At 28.0% G+C, this 15115-nt stretch overlaps 1 protein-coding gene across 1 annotated transcript in view; it reads right to left on the minus strand.

Moving 5' to 3' along the window:
* Positions 1-11103: 11103 nt before the first annotated feature.
* Positions 11104-15115, minus strand: part of LOC105622025 (G protein-activated inward rectifier potassium channel 3-like) — a 55949-nt gene continuing 51937 nt past the window's right edge. The window contains exon 4 of the mRNA XM_012203463.1: positions 11104-11273. Coding sequence (XP_012058853.1) covers positions 11104-11273 — 170 coding nt within the window. The remainder of the gene's footprint in view (positions 11274-15115) is intronic.

A 15115-nucleotide genomic window follows, 5' to 3' on the forward strand; every position in this document is an offset into this window, starting at 1 on the left:
TCTTTCACATGGGAGCAGAATGGATTAAACTGAGAAGAAAAGTTCTCTATCATTTAGCAATAATTAACAAGATATTAATGATATTGTAAAAATTGCCGAAAATTGATCTTTAATAATTTTTTACTTGAATACTATTAACAGAAAAAATACAAGAGACAATTGTTAATTTTCTTTTCATAGAGCTCTAAGAATTTTTTAAGCATTTTTAAAGAATTTTTTAAGAATTTTTTAATATCATATTAGTAAAAATAAGAAAATATAGTACTAAAAAGTTAATAAAAAATTCTGAAAAAATTTGTAGACTTTTATAAGAAGAAAATGAACAATTTTTGTTTTTTACAGTTTTTCTGTAAAGTTGATAGTATTTGAGTAAAAATTATTAAAATCCAATTTTTTCGTCAATTTTTAATAATTAATATCTTGTTAACTATTATGAAAATTGCAAAATGGTAGAATACTTTTCTTCTCAGTTTAGTCCATTCTGCTCTTATGCAAAAGATTTATTATTTTCCAAACACCCTGTATATAAGCAGCCTTGTATATAACTTATAAAAATCTATAGCAATATAAATTATAGATTAACATTAGTTCCAGGAATAATTATTTCGAAATAAAAATCTCAAAAAAAAGTCGTGAGTAATTACGCATAAAGGACCATATTAGCAAAATGCTATGCTATTGTTTAAATTTGCATAACTTAAAATATATACAGTCAAATAAAATATTAAATAGCAAACAACACATTCAAATATACATATATTTATGTGATAATATGCTCAAATTTAAGAAAAATGAGGAAGTAGGTGTAATTGAATATTAAAATGTATCTCAAAAAACATTTTACTTTCAAAATACTTGAAAATAAAAATGCGTTTTATTAAAATATAATAAATATATGTTTAAAAGATGTTTTCTTTCGTTTTAAACATGATTTTTTCTAAGGCTGTATAAAACATTAAAAACACATTTTAAACAAAAAAAAACAATGTTTTATTTTTTTTTTAAACACGTTTTTTATCAACTCTGCTTCCCTCACTTCGCCCAGCGCACTGCCTCGCTCGCGTTCTTCAACTTTCCAATGGTTTTGAACAAACTTTTTCGGCAGCAAAAAATTCAAGTTTTTCACAACAGCAAAAGTTCAATTCTTCCTTGATAAATTGGTGACCGAACTCTTAATCTTAAACTAAAGCCACAGTGATTTATTGAAAAAAATTATTATTTTGGCTCTTAATAATGGGAAGATAATCTTTTTTTTTAATTCGTAGAAAAATGTCATTTCGAATGTTTCGGCTATTTGATATGATGCATATTAACGAAATTATTTCTGTTTTTTTATATGGAAAAAGATACTCACTTTTTAAAGTCGTTTTATAATAGTTTAACTGTAAAAAAATCGTTTTGTTATTAAGGGTACATGAGTAGCAACTCTTGAAGAAGCAAAATCCCTGTAAATGTGCAACTGCTCAAAGATAAAGACATTAATTTTCCACAGACAGGTTTTTAAACAAATGGCTTTTGCAAAAATTAATGAACATTTTCAGGGCTAGATTTATTCGTCATTACAAGGGCATTTTACGAGAATTTCAAAGCTTTGCGTTTAAATTTCAATGAGAGAGAGAGAGAGAGCGAGTGAAAAAAAGGCCTTTTTCAGTATTTAAAAAAATTTTTTCTACTAATAGATCGATCTTGTTCCACGTCTCATTTTGTTATTTCGCATACATTTTTTTATACTGATTTTTTTCCATACAATCAATATCTTTCGTTTTATAAGTGAAAAACACTTTTTTACAATTATTCGATTTTTTTTTGCATATTTTTTTCACAAGTCTCGAGTCTCGAACATCTCTTTTTTGATGGCCTTTCGAGATTTTTGTGAAAAGAAATATTGGTTTATAACTTTTTTCCGATAAAATTCTATTGAATTATTCTTGCTATTCGAGTTTATGAAGGAAAGGTATATAACGCGCATGAAAAATCGTAAATAATTAAATACCTTGTAAACTGTTGTGTTTTAACATGATTTATATTATTTTGGATTAATGGGAGAGGTATACTATTATTACAATTTATTAAAACTTTTGTGTTATTTAGAATAATCCCTGCCCCTTATTGATGCCTAGGACCACTGAGCGGCCAAGATTACCAAGAAAGTATTTTTAATCGCTTGAAACAAATGATTAGTGTGAAAAGGAACTTGCTGTCTCGTTTACTCTCGGCGCATCGCAGGCGAGCACACGGACATAGGTTCGTGCTTGTATGTGTGTTACAGCGCATCACGATAAATGGCTGAACTAGGCATGGAAAAGTGATGTTTTGAAATTTATGTCGCGTGCCATTTCGTTATTATTTATTTAATTGTGGAAATGTGACTTGTCTCATACTTATCAAAATCGTAATTATCAATGAAAATTAAAGTTATCTTGGAATTTTATATGTAAGAGCGTATATTTTACTTGTTTCAACAACTGTCGGACCATGTGTTTCTGCCCGAATATAGGCTCACTTTACGTGCCTTTATGACTATTTACTGTCAAGGGAGGAAAGGACAATTTTCATCGATTTTTACAAGTATTTTAAAGTGATCTCGTCATTTCGTTTTGTCCTTTGTCTTTATTTAAAAATGACATACAACATAAATTAACATGTCATTCCTCGTTCCTGACGTCACGTTTCCAACATGGCCGCGACTAGTTAGGAGCCTTAAACTGAATAATTATCTTAATTTATTTTGAGTAAAAAATTATTGAAGACAATATTCGACAATTTTTAGTAATTAATATTTTGTTAATTACTGCGAAAATTGCATAATATAGTTTTTATTAAAACTATATTTTTATGAAAGTATGACATTGCTTTCTATATTACATAACATTACTTTCTATATTGCATAACATTACTATACTCTGTTCAACGAGAGAATGACCTTCCGCAGGTAATATAACGCTGTACAACGCTATACAACGAAGATCTGCGCAAAATAGACGAATTTTCATCTGATCCGAGATCATTCTCTCGTTCATCATTCTTTCATTCTCGAACGGAATATACATATTATACAGGGTGCGTCATCACCAAAATTCAGACAAATCGAACAATTTTTTAAACAAAATATTTTTAATGAAAAATTAAATATTACAAAAAATCCTTTTACGTGGCACTTGGTGGATTTTAGAGCACAAGTATTCAATATCCCCCATTAGCTTGAATGACGGTCTCTATTCTCGGTCTGAAGCGTTCGCACGTATGTTATAATGTGTGTCGGCGTGTACGATGACGTGTCACTCAGATGTACCCGGACGTGTGTCCTAAAAATATGTGATCCTTATATTTGATTTTAACAATTCTACTTTTTAAGTTTTAATATGTTCAACAAAGCTTCAGTGCAATGCTTCATGTTCCGTGATGATTAATAACGTTGCATCTTTGTCAATTTGCGAGTGACTTAAGCATTATGAACATGTAAACTAATTATATTTGTATCATTCTCTTACGAGGAGGACTCTAAAGAGAGTCGAAACGTTCAAAATAAAGAAGACATCAATCCAATATATGATTATTGTTCACTAAATAATTGCGCTATTTATCGTTACTGATTTTCATTAGTCTATTTATTTTTTTGTATTGTTTAAGAATATAGGTAACAACTTTATATTTTAATATTTCTTTTAAATTTTAATTAGTATAGTGAGAAGCGGCTCAAAAATTAAAATTCAAAATTATAACAAAGAGTTACGAGCCAAGTAATTATTGGATATACAAATATTTATTGGATATTATGTATATTATGAAACTTGGAGATGTCAGATTGACAATTCTAACTTCAAATCAAATTAACAGACACATTAACTCAACGAGAACGATGATGGTTAAAAAAGTCAATTTTATTGCTTTACAATCAATAATAGAACGTTCTTTATTTCACATACATCAATAGATTGCAGACAGACGATCCGACATCTCCAGGTTTCAGAACACACATAAAACTACAACAATGCGGTAATTTGATGAAACTATTATACACATTATGTACATTATATACATTATATACATTATCATGTTCTACTAGAGTTTTTATTCAGATTTCATGTTTCATTCAGATTTTACATTATGCGTTTATGATTTCACAAATTCAAATATGTTATCAACATTGATAATGACCTTATGCTAAGTCGAAACGTTTGTTAGTTAATTTATGGAGATTATATAATAAGATTATATAATAAGATTATATGGAGATTATATATTTGTAAATTACTTACTTGGCTTATATCTCCTTATTGTAATTGAAGAAAAAAGAAAATACATAGTTGTTTATTTAAAAAATTATTCATTTTGCATACATATTTTTTTTAAAGCAACTATATGTTTTCTTTCCACTAATTGATTTATCTCATTATTCTGTTCATACGAATATAAGGTATGATTAGAAAAAAATTAACGAGTTATTTAACATTTTATGTCAATATGTAGTGCCACAATAAAGTATAAAATATTTCATTAGTTTTTTAAATATCTCTACCTTTATATTTTTATATATAGAATTAGAGGAATCATATTATCTAAAAAAATCACATAATTTCATTTAAAAAAGTGGAAGTGACCCTTATGTCTTTTTGACGTCTTCACCTAGAAAAAAACATGATCATTTATGTTTCTCTCGAAACCATGCAACTTTTCTTTCTATTTTTAAAAGCAAGTGAATTATTTAGATAATTTATTTTAGGTGCTTCACCCTATATTTAATATTCATATATATATGTTTATAAAATTTATTTATTTTCACGGATTTCATATATTTTTACGCATATGTCAAAATATACGCGCACTTTCCAATTAGCAGGCAATGTTTTTAAAAATGTTTTTAAAAATATTTAAAAAATATATAAAAAAATATTTTAAAAAATAATGGGTTAATTAAAAAACCCTTTTTTAATTAAAAAAACATTTATTGTAATGTTTGAAGAAACATTTCTTTAACGTTAAGAAATCATTTTTTAATGTTAAAATTAATTTGAATAAAATTAAAAAAATAACAGTGTAAAATCTTTTTTTTATTTACTTTTTTAATCAAGTTTTTAAACCTTAGACAACAAATTTTATTAGGCCCAGTTCCACAATTGATTCTTAATCGAAATTCAACTTATTCATTGTCTCTTTCCAGTTTTAGAATTGGATCGTATGGACTTCGTTTTATTAGTACAATAATAAATCGTGACATTTTAGTTTAAAATTCGACACGTTAGGACGAGCATAGGGACCCTTTTGGCCCATTCAAATAATATGGCATATGCATTTGTGTATGTTTCGTAATGAAAATAGACAATGCACAAAAAAACAGCCGGTAACAAATCATTTTTTTTAACTAAAAAATTTATCACTTTAGCTTAGTTTGGTGGTCCTTTCGATCCACAGAAATGGTGTAGCACCTTGGTTTTTTTGACGTAATAATGATGTAAACTATTACCAGTTTACGTCATTATTACAAGTATTAACACTAAAAACAAACGTTAGCAGGTAACATATTAGGAAGAAAGCAAAAAATTGTTTATAACTTCATACGTCATTAATTTTAAAAGAAGGTCTGGGATACTTGCATTTCCTTCATGTTTATTTAATAAATGATGAATTAATGATGGTTTCAAGCGGTAACAAATGAAGATCATTTTTGTGTTATCATTTCCCGGATTAAAGCGAGTTTCATGGCAAAATATTTCTTTTGCGAAACAATATATCGACGCCTACTACGAAGAGTAGTATGTTTCATTGTCCTACAAAAAATTCCACTTATGATTATGTCGTTGCATCGAAGAACGTCATGTTTTCGCGAAAATCAATACATTTAAGTTTCAAAAAGTAGCACATTTCATTTTATATCACGAATAATATGTTTGAGCGTTTTGTGACGAAAAGTAGTATATTTTATTTCTTTTTATATCACGAAAACTAAAACCTATTCTACAATATGCTCTTGTTTCCTGTTTTGTTTTTTCTTTTGCTTTTAATTCCTTTGCAACCGTTTTATCGACAATTGTATTTCTTTCTACGTATTTCTTGTTTCGAAGTTTGTTAACTCTTATTTCAGGCGATATAAAACAAAAAAGAAGCAAAAAGACAAGATAAAAAGTAACAAAAAGCAAAAAATTGGAAACAAAAAACATATTGTAGAACAGGCTTAATACGTTCCAACGTTTAACGGCTTTAGCCGCGAAAAGTAACATATTTCATTTTATATCGCGAAAACTAATATATTTGATAGTTTGACTACGAAAAGTAGTCTGTTTCACTTTATACCGCGAAAAATAATATGGTTGTGGACTATCCTTCGAGAATTTCGATGACTGTCAAAGATTAGAAGTAAAAATCATACTAGTGATTTTATTTTTGATTCCAAATAGTAAAATGAATACTTCATTGTTTTTTAGTTTTTATTATAATTTAATTTTTATTATAATTTTATTTTTAGTCCGTTTTTACAATGTTAAGCTAACATACGTACGGAAAATAAAAAATTAAAATTTGTGAATCCATAAGATTATAAAGATGAAATTCAATGAATGAACAAACGGAACTATGAGCGAATGTATGAATGGATAAAAGAAAAAAAGAACAAACGAATCAATGAATTCATTAGCAAACGAATTAGCAGTTAATTATTTTTCAACGCTGGAACGTGTTAGTTTTCGTGGAACGTGTTAATTTATAATTTTAAAGGAAAACGTGCTACTCTTCGTAATAAAACATATTAGTTTTCAAACATATTAGTTTTCACGGTATAAAGCGAAATATATTACTTTCGCAACTAAGCGCTGAAACGTATTAGTTTTAGTAGCGAAACGTGATAATATTTATCAATTAAATTGAAATGCTTCTTTTCGCGGAAGCATGTAATATACTATTTTTCATAAGATAAATGAAACTTGTTACTCTTCTACTCGCAGTCGTCAATATGATAAAGTCTGATACAGTGGAGATATGTAGCTGCATCACAAATGAAATGTAAATTAGTTGACTTGTCACTTCTGTCGATCTTTAATGGTATAAATACAATTTATTATAATATAAAAATATATATAGGATATTGCACGAGTGACTAAGTAATTTTTTAATTCGACAATAAGATGTATTAGTAAACCTTCAATTTTGGGTTAACACTCAAATTTTACCAAAGTTGAACATTGGTGTCAGTTGAAATTTGAGCATCATTATTGAGTGTCAGTTGAGTGTCAGTTGAATGTGATCATGAATATTCGGTGTTGCCTTGATGTAGATATTCAATATTGAATATCGTTTGAGTGTTGATCATAAATGTTGGGTATCAGTTGGTTGATGGATCACCAAATCCGGTAAATACCCTATAAGCAAAATATTCCTAGAATGTTATATGATTATTATTAAAAAATTAAAATAAGTTATTATAATATTTCGAAAATACCACATAATATTTTTTAATTTTATGAGAGTATTCTATAGAGGTTATATATCCATTTATATAATATCCTAGGTATTATATCTTAATATCTCTGAAATATTATTAAAATATTTATAAATATTAATTATTCTTAATTTAGTGCAATTTGAATTCATTATCCAGTAACGAAAAGTTTGTACCAGTTTATGTTGCATCTTATGCTGAAAAAACGTTTTCGCATGATTTTAAGTATCCGGTTCTACAATTGCGCGCCAAAATTATTTTCAGTTCTTTAAATGTATACTTATACTAAACAGTTGTAACAGTTTTACAAATTAAAGTAAATTTTGTTATAATACTTTTTAATGTTTATACAATATTACAGTACCATTAAATAATATTACTTTTAATAATCATGCAATATTATCAGGAATGGACATATAATAGTTCATTAATATTTCAAGAATATTACTTAATATTATATAGTTTTAGTACAATATTCTTAAAATATTACATTTAATATTTTAAGAATATGTCTAAAATTTACTTAATATCAAATAATATTATGCGTTTATAAGTAGTTTAGTGCATACACCATACTCTTATATATATATATCTTATATATACCATACCATACTCTTATAAGCGCATAATATTATTTAATATTAAATTTAATATTAATAATTAGGTCGGGGAAAAAATTTCTTCGAAAAAAATTATTTAAAAAAATTTTTTTGCAAAAGTTTTTCATTTATTGCAAAATTTTCGTTACAATCATATCATTCGTTAGAGTAAAGTTTCAGCTTTAAGAATCTGTTTTTTAAATTGCGGTATGATGATTTTTATTGGAATCATGAGCAATCAAAGTTAGAATGTTCTTTTACTTAATTCGCGAACTTAATAACAAAAAATCATAGGAACATTAAAAAAAAAATGAAATGTAAAGAAAGGTTTAAGCTTTCATGATAGTAATCGAAAATTTTCGCAAATTTTTTTGGATACGTGGGGGACCTTTAAAGTGAAAGAAAATTTTTCATCTTTTTCGTAGTTTTTTAAATATAAAAATTACCAAATTCAGAAACTCAAAAAATATAGTAACCTTTCGAAAGTAGAGAAGCTTTAAAATCTTTTTTCTAAATTTAAATTTAAATTTTTACGAAGATATTGTACATACAATTTTGAATTAAAAAATACGAAAAAAATTTTTTCTGGACCCAATTATTTTAGGCATATTCTTAGAATATTAAATATAACGTTCTAAGAATATTTTACTGAAATTATATGATATTGTCCTAATATTAAATAATATTCTTGAAATATTAATGGAAGGTTATATATAATGTATATTCATTCCTGATAATATTATATAATTATTAAAAGTAACATTATTTAACATTATTATACCATAATATTGTATAAATATTAAAAAGTATTATAATAAATTATAATACTACATTTACTGTAATTTGTAAAACTGCTACATGTTCAGTATAAGTATACGTTAAAGACTGAAAATGATTTTGACGTGCAGTATATAAATATATATATAAAATCACGTCGAAATGTTTTTTTTTAGCACAAAATGCAACATAGACTGATGAACATAGAAGAACTTTTTGCTACTGGGTTGTGAAATCAAATTGCATTAAATTAAAAATAATTAATATTTATAAATATTTTAATATTTCAGAGATATTAAAATATACATATAATATTTAGAGTATTATCTAAGTGGACATATTTCTATAAAGAATATTCTATAAAGAATATTCTTGTAATATTAAAAAAAATATGATATTTTTGAAATATTATATTATTATAATAATAACATTATTTTATTTTATTTTTTTAAATAATGTCCATATAACATTCTAGGAATTTGCGCTTATAGAAACTATACATCAAATTTGATAGTTACATTCAATCGCTTTACTCTAATCGATTTACTCTCAACACTTGTATATGACATTTAGGCCCAGTCCACAACTCACGGTTAATTCTTAACTGAGGTTCATTGTCTTTATTCATTGTCTTTTTTCAATTTTAGAATTGGAAAGAGATGAGAAATAAATTGAATCTCGGTTAAACAATCATCGGCATGGCCTCTAGATGAAATTATTAGAGGAAAGCCCTCTACCATATTATGAGATAGGCGTCTAATATGAGACAGCGGCGTTTCTGCTAAATTATTAGGTGTACAACTTTGCTTCCGCCGTTTTTTTCTGAAATTCGAGGCTTTATTGTAAAAAACTGGTTATACATTTATGATTCAAAGTATTGTCCATCGCTGGCCACTACTTTCTTCCATCTTTCGGGTAGCGTACGAATCCCGCGTCGAAAAAACTGGTCATCTTTTGAGGCTATCCACGAATCGATCCAATTTTTTACTTTTTCATAAGACCGGAAGTGCTGGTCATGTGCCATTGATCGAAACAAGTGATAGTCAGAGGGAGCAACGTCTGGAGAATACGGCGGGTGGGGTAGGACTTCCTATTTCAACGTTTCCAAGTATTATACATTACAAAAAGAAATCATTAAACAAATATATTTTAATTATACGTGAAACATCTTTCTGACAAACTTATCTATTGATATATATCATTTTGACATATATATATATATATATATATATATATATATATATGTGTGTGTTATAATTATATATCCATATTAACATTCAATGTTCTTGGATCATCGAAGTAGCAATTCCGTACGCTTGCAAGGTCATCTTTGGATGAAGTATAAGATTGAATAGGTAATCGCTTAGAAAAATAAGGAAATTAATTCTTATTATTCTCTAAATGAGGGAGCTACGAAAGCGTTTTTTTTTTCAATTTAATTTTGTCATATATATTTCAAAATATGATACAGATTAATAATGTTATTTTAGCAATAAAACAGAATTAATTAATTTTATAAAATAAAGATGGTTGAAAGTTAATGCTCAAAGAAAACCATCTTTATTGAGTGTAACTTTCAAGTTGATGGTCCGAAATCACACAAAAATTTGAGCAGTTTTAAATGGTGTTTAATCCAAAATTGAGCGTTCTTTTTGAGTATTTAATGCAACTCAAAATTGAGAATGTTTTTCATAAGGGTTAATACAATGATTGATAGTAAATGCGGTAATGACGTTAACATTGATAACGAAACATTAATTTTAAAATTTCGCGCACCGAAAAACTAATATCATTATCCGCACATGCGCAATTATATCTATCTATAGGTTAGAAAAGGAAGATACCATTTGAAACTCTCTCTCGGATTATTCTTAATAAAAATAGCAGAACTATGCTTGTTCTAGTAGTTATTATATTTCAGTAGATTAACTTCACCAATAAGACTTAGAATTATTGACTCATTGTAGAATCAGCATAATATATGCCAATGTTTAATAAATTGTGATACTAAGAATTACAGTTCTTATTTTAAAACTTAAATTTTTCAAATACACGTATTATCAAGATCGTTTTAATTGATTTATTTATATGTAATTAATCTTCTCTAGTTATATAATCTATAACATAAATACACAACTTACTCTTTATGAAACAAGAAAAAGGATTATTCAAATTTTTGTATGATGAGGAATACGCGTGCATATGTGTTGTTTCTATATCATTCTCTTCTTTTGTGATTCTATTTCTATTTCTCTTTTTTCTTATTTTATTTTAATTTTTTCTGGCCGACATAAGTTATACTCCAGGACCATCATCGATAGATGGAATGTCAATATGCAGTTTGGACGGTTTCTGAGAAGAGCGATCTTGATGGATGAGAAAACCTGTGCTATCTGCTTGAGGGAGCATATTGAGCACAATTGGAACATTCTTCGGCTCGCTAGAGATTTTCTTTAGACTTCCATCTGTAATATAACCAGCACCAGATAATTAGACAAAGACACTAATGAGTAATATGTAAAACTAATAGCAAATTCGGCAGATTGGACTAGTGTGCACTGAGTACAAACTTTTAAGCGCCACGCATTCGGCTTGTGCGCATTATATCTTAGAACATAAGCAGGGAACGCAAACTCTTACATAATGCATAACACATAAGAAATTCAACCAATCAGAATTCTTTATTTCATAGAAAAGAAGGAAACAAAGAATTTTGATTGGTATATTTTCATATGCATTACGTATTATGCGTTATGCAAGAGTCTGTGTTCCCTGCTATATATATCATTGGAAGTAGCATGAGCCTATAATCTTTGTGCATACACTGACTGCATACTTAACTGAAGCCGAAGATTAACAAGGATGAAGATAGAAAACCGAGAAAATTGACAAGGGTCGAGATAGAATGCGCCTAGTCAGTAATGTTCCAGACCGATACGCATGAGAGGTGAAATGTAATTTTTTTTATTGTTTTTCTTCAACTTTTTAAGAGTAGTATATGTTTTAAGCTGTATCAGTGCATTAAGATTGTCGTATTCGACAAATGAAAACTGATCTAATATAGTGCTAAATTTATATGGATATTAATTTGAACCAACCGAATGAACTGAATGAATTCAAGAAATGTTGTACTGTTTTCTGACAGTGCAATTCAATATAGCATCAAAGTGATTTTACACTTGCATTGTTAGAACAGCATTAGAGCAGAGTCAATGTATGTGTGTCGAATTCGCCATAAATGTTAGAATTAGGGCTCGTTTACAATCAAATTGACTTATCAGATGTCGTTAGTCGTAAAAGATGGGACCTGACTAATCTAAACGACGCCCAGCAATCGACACGAAAAATGAAGGTTATGCGCATGCATACAACATACGACAACGTCTCTCGACTGATTGTAAACCATCGATTATGTAAAGTTTCTCCTAGGAATGAATACACAAAAAGTGAAAAAATTCACGTAAATGTAATGAATAAGCGATTAACTTTTGGCTGTTATAAAATGTAGAAGAGTTCGAGAAATTTTTCAGCAAGTAGCGAAATGGCTAAAATGTGAAATTCTAATTATTTTTTAAATTGATATAAATTAGTTTGATTTCGATGTTTTGATCTGTTTTCTGTTCCTGCATTAGACTGCACTAGAACTCTCTCGCTTTTACAAATATCAAATATATTTGAATATCTATTTGATATATATATACCATATTTGAAATGAATTGCGTGTTTTCGCGCCATAAATGGTGCGAACAAAGAGGAAAGCATGCAGGCGAAAACTTCGCATATTAAGAAAACATTTGCATGATGTTAAATTAAATATATGAATAAAAGATAAAAATATGAAATACATAAAAATCACAAATTTAAAAATTTAAAAATAAGAATTATAATAAAAAAAATAGAGATTTATGAAACAGATTAAAAAATAACCTTTTTCTATTCAGATGAAGATTTATCCGGCCCCCAGTTCAGAACAATTTAGGATTTGCTATGTTCTCCATTTTTTTACGAGTTTTAAATACATACCATAAATTTAATCAATATCCAGCCCTTAGCAACAAGCTGGAATTTGCGTAGAATTCATTCAAATTAGGTCCCTGGCACTCAATAGGTTTTTTACTACATACAATCAAGATCAAGAGCAATGAAATAACATGTTTTTACCAGTCGTTCCACGACTCTGAGAATTTTGCGATATTCTTTCTCGCACAATATCCAAATTTTTTGACATTATGTCTACAGCATTTCCTTTTGTTTTTGAGTTACATTTATTGTTATTTTCGATTATACTATGTATAAGAAACAACAAATAATGAGCACAATGTGATTTCCTATCAAAATACGTATGTACATACACCCGTGAGCTCTTGTCAAAATTTCGTAAATTTAAGAGGAACGATGTAAATTCGCCTTATTATCTCACTTTCTCGTAACTTTCTTACTGATTTCACTTGTTCATAATTTTCTTATATAATCATTAAGTTTGATATCGTTTGAAAGTGAAACTTTTCACGAAAGTGGTACGTACAAAAAAATGTAAAAATGAAAGTTTCGTGAAAATTTATATAATCGATATTCAGGCCTTAGCAACAAGCTAGAATATGCGTAGGATTCATTCAAATTAGGTCCCTGGCACTCAATAGGTTTTCGATAGTTTCATCTGAATTCCTTATTGTCCGAAATCCGCGCTAGTAAACTTAGTTCGCTTCCATTAGTGAAGTGGGGTGCCCATGATATAAAGACAAGGATATGCTTCCTATCCAGTGGTAACATCAACATGTTGTAGTACTGGACAGAGCATCGAAACCATCTTAACAGATCTAGAAAGAGATAGAACGATGTTTGGGTAGTAGCGACCAATAGGACAATAGTAGAGAGTTCGATCAATAGGACAATAGTAAAAAGAGAGTTCCGTGCCCAAATATTTATCTTTCTCTTTTTAGGTCTGCAAGATCAAGATATTTCGCCGCATATTTCGTCTAGTCTAGATGTCGATGGGTGGTTGCATAGATAGAAAACAAAGAGGGTGAACTATGGTGGAAGAGATTGACATTTCATCATGGGTAAACACATGATCGTCAACAAGTTACATCAACAAGCTACCTCGAGTGATTTTGATTAATTCTATGATATAAAGATAAGAATATATCTATGTACAGGGTGTAATCACATGACAGTTATCAAAGAATTGTTATCAAGTTATATCATCGTTTCATGATAAATTCGAATGTATTATTTATCAGTATACTTACAGTGTTCCTTGTAATACATTTTAATACAAAAGATATTAAACGCAAAAGAAATATTAAAAAACAATATTATAAATACAAAAAAATTATAATATAAAAAGAAATACTAAAAATAAAAATATATATTTAATATATTCCAGAAATTTATTTAATCTTCAAGCATGGTTGGTCCGTAAGACTATGTGAAAGAAAAAATGCTGTATCTGTATCTGTACGCTTTATGCTATATCGGTTTGATTAATAAAACATAGATTTATAAAATTGCTGTTTTTATTTCAGTTTTTTTTTAAATCAATATCTCAAGGATCTCAGTAAAAGTATTGTTACATTCGTATTATTTAGTTAATTAGTAAAGAAACCAAAGAACAGCATTCATAATTTTCTTATAATATACTGTTTGCATTAATATCACAAAATACAATTACGGGAAGAAGCAATTTTTTGCACACACATCTCGATAATATTAAATCCTCATTGCTAACGTTGATTTAAATATAGAGTAACTCCAGCAAATACGCCGCCCTGGGATTTACGCCGCAGAAGTCAGAAAAAATAGAAGGAGTAGGAGTAATTTTCTCGCAACTATTCTGTTACATGTCTTTATGTTATATTAGTATTGTGTTATGTTTTCAGTTTTTTATTATTGATATTATTGAAATTATTGTGAGTTGAATCGGTTTGTGACTGTGTTAAATAGCGCTATCATAATCTACATAAAATGATTACTGTAGGACGTGCAAAAGACTTAGTGATTCATGATACATGAGGAATAGTAAAGAGGAATAGTAAAGAGGAATAGTAAAGTATGTTGTATAACAAAATTTAATTTAATTTAATTTAATTTAATTCCATTTAATTTAATTTATTGCAAAGCTATATGAAAAAGATTATATGTTAACAAAATAGGACAAATAAAATATAATACACAGACATAATATAGTTAACATAAACACAATAAACAATAGTAACTTGCAAATGGTTAGGTATCAACAAAATTGCTGTTATAAAGTCTACCAGTAACAAAATCGGAAGACAATGCAAGAAGAGATAAATAGCTAAAC

This window comes from Atta cephalotes (assembly GCF_000143395.1).
Source record: "Atta cephalotes unplaced genomic scaffold scaffold00002, whole genome shotgun sequence".
In the NCBI taxonomy this organism is placed as follows: domain Eukaryota; kingdom Metazoa; phylum Arthropoda; class Insecta; order Hymenoptera; family Formicidae; genus Atta; species Atta cephalotes.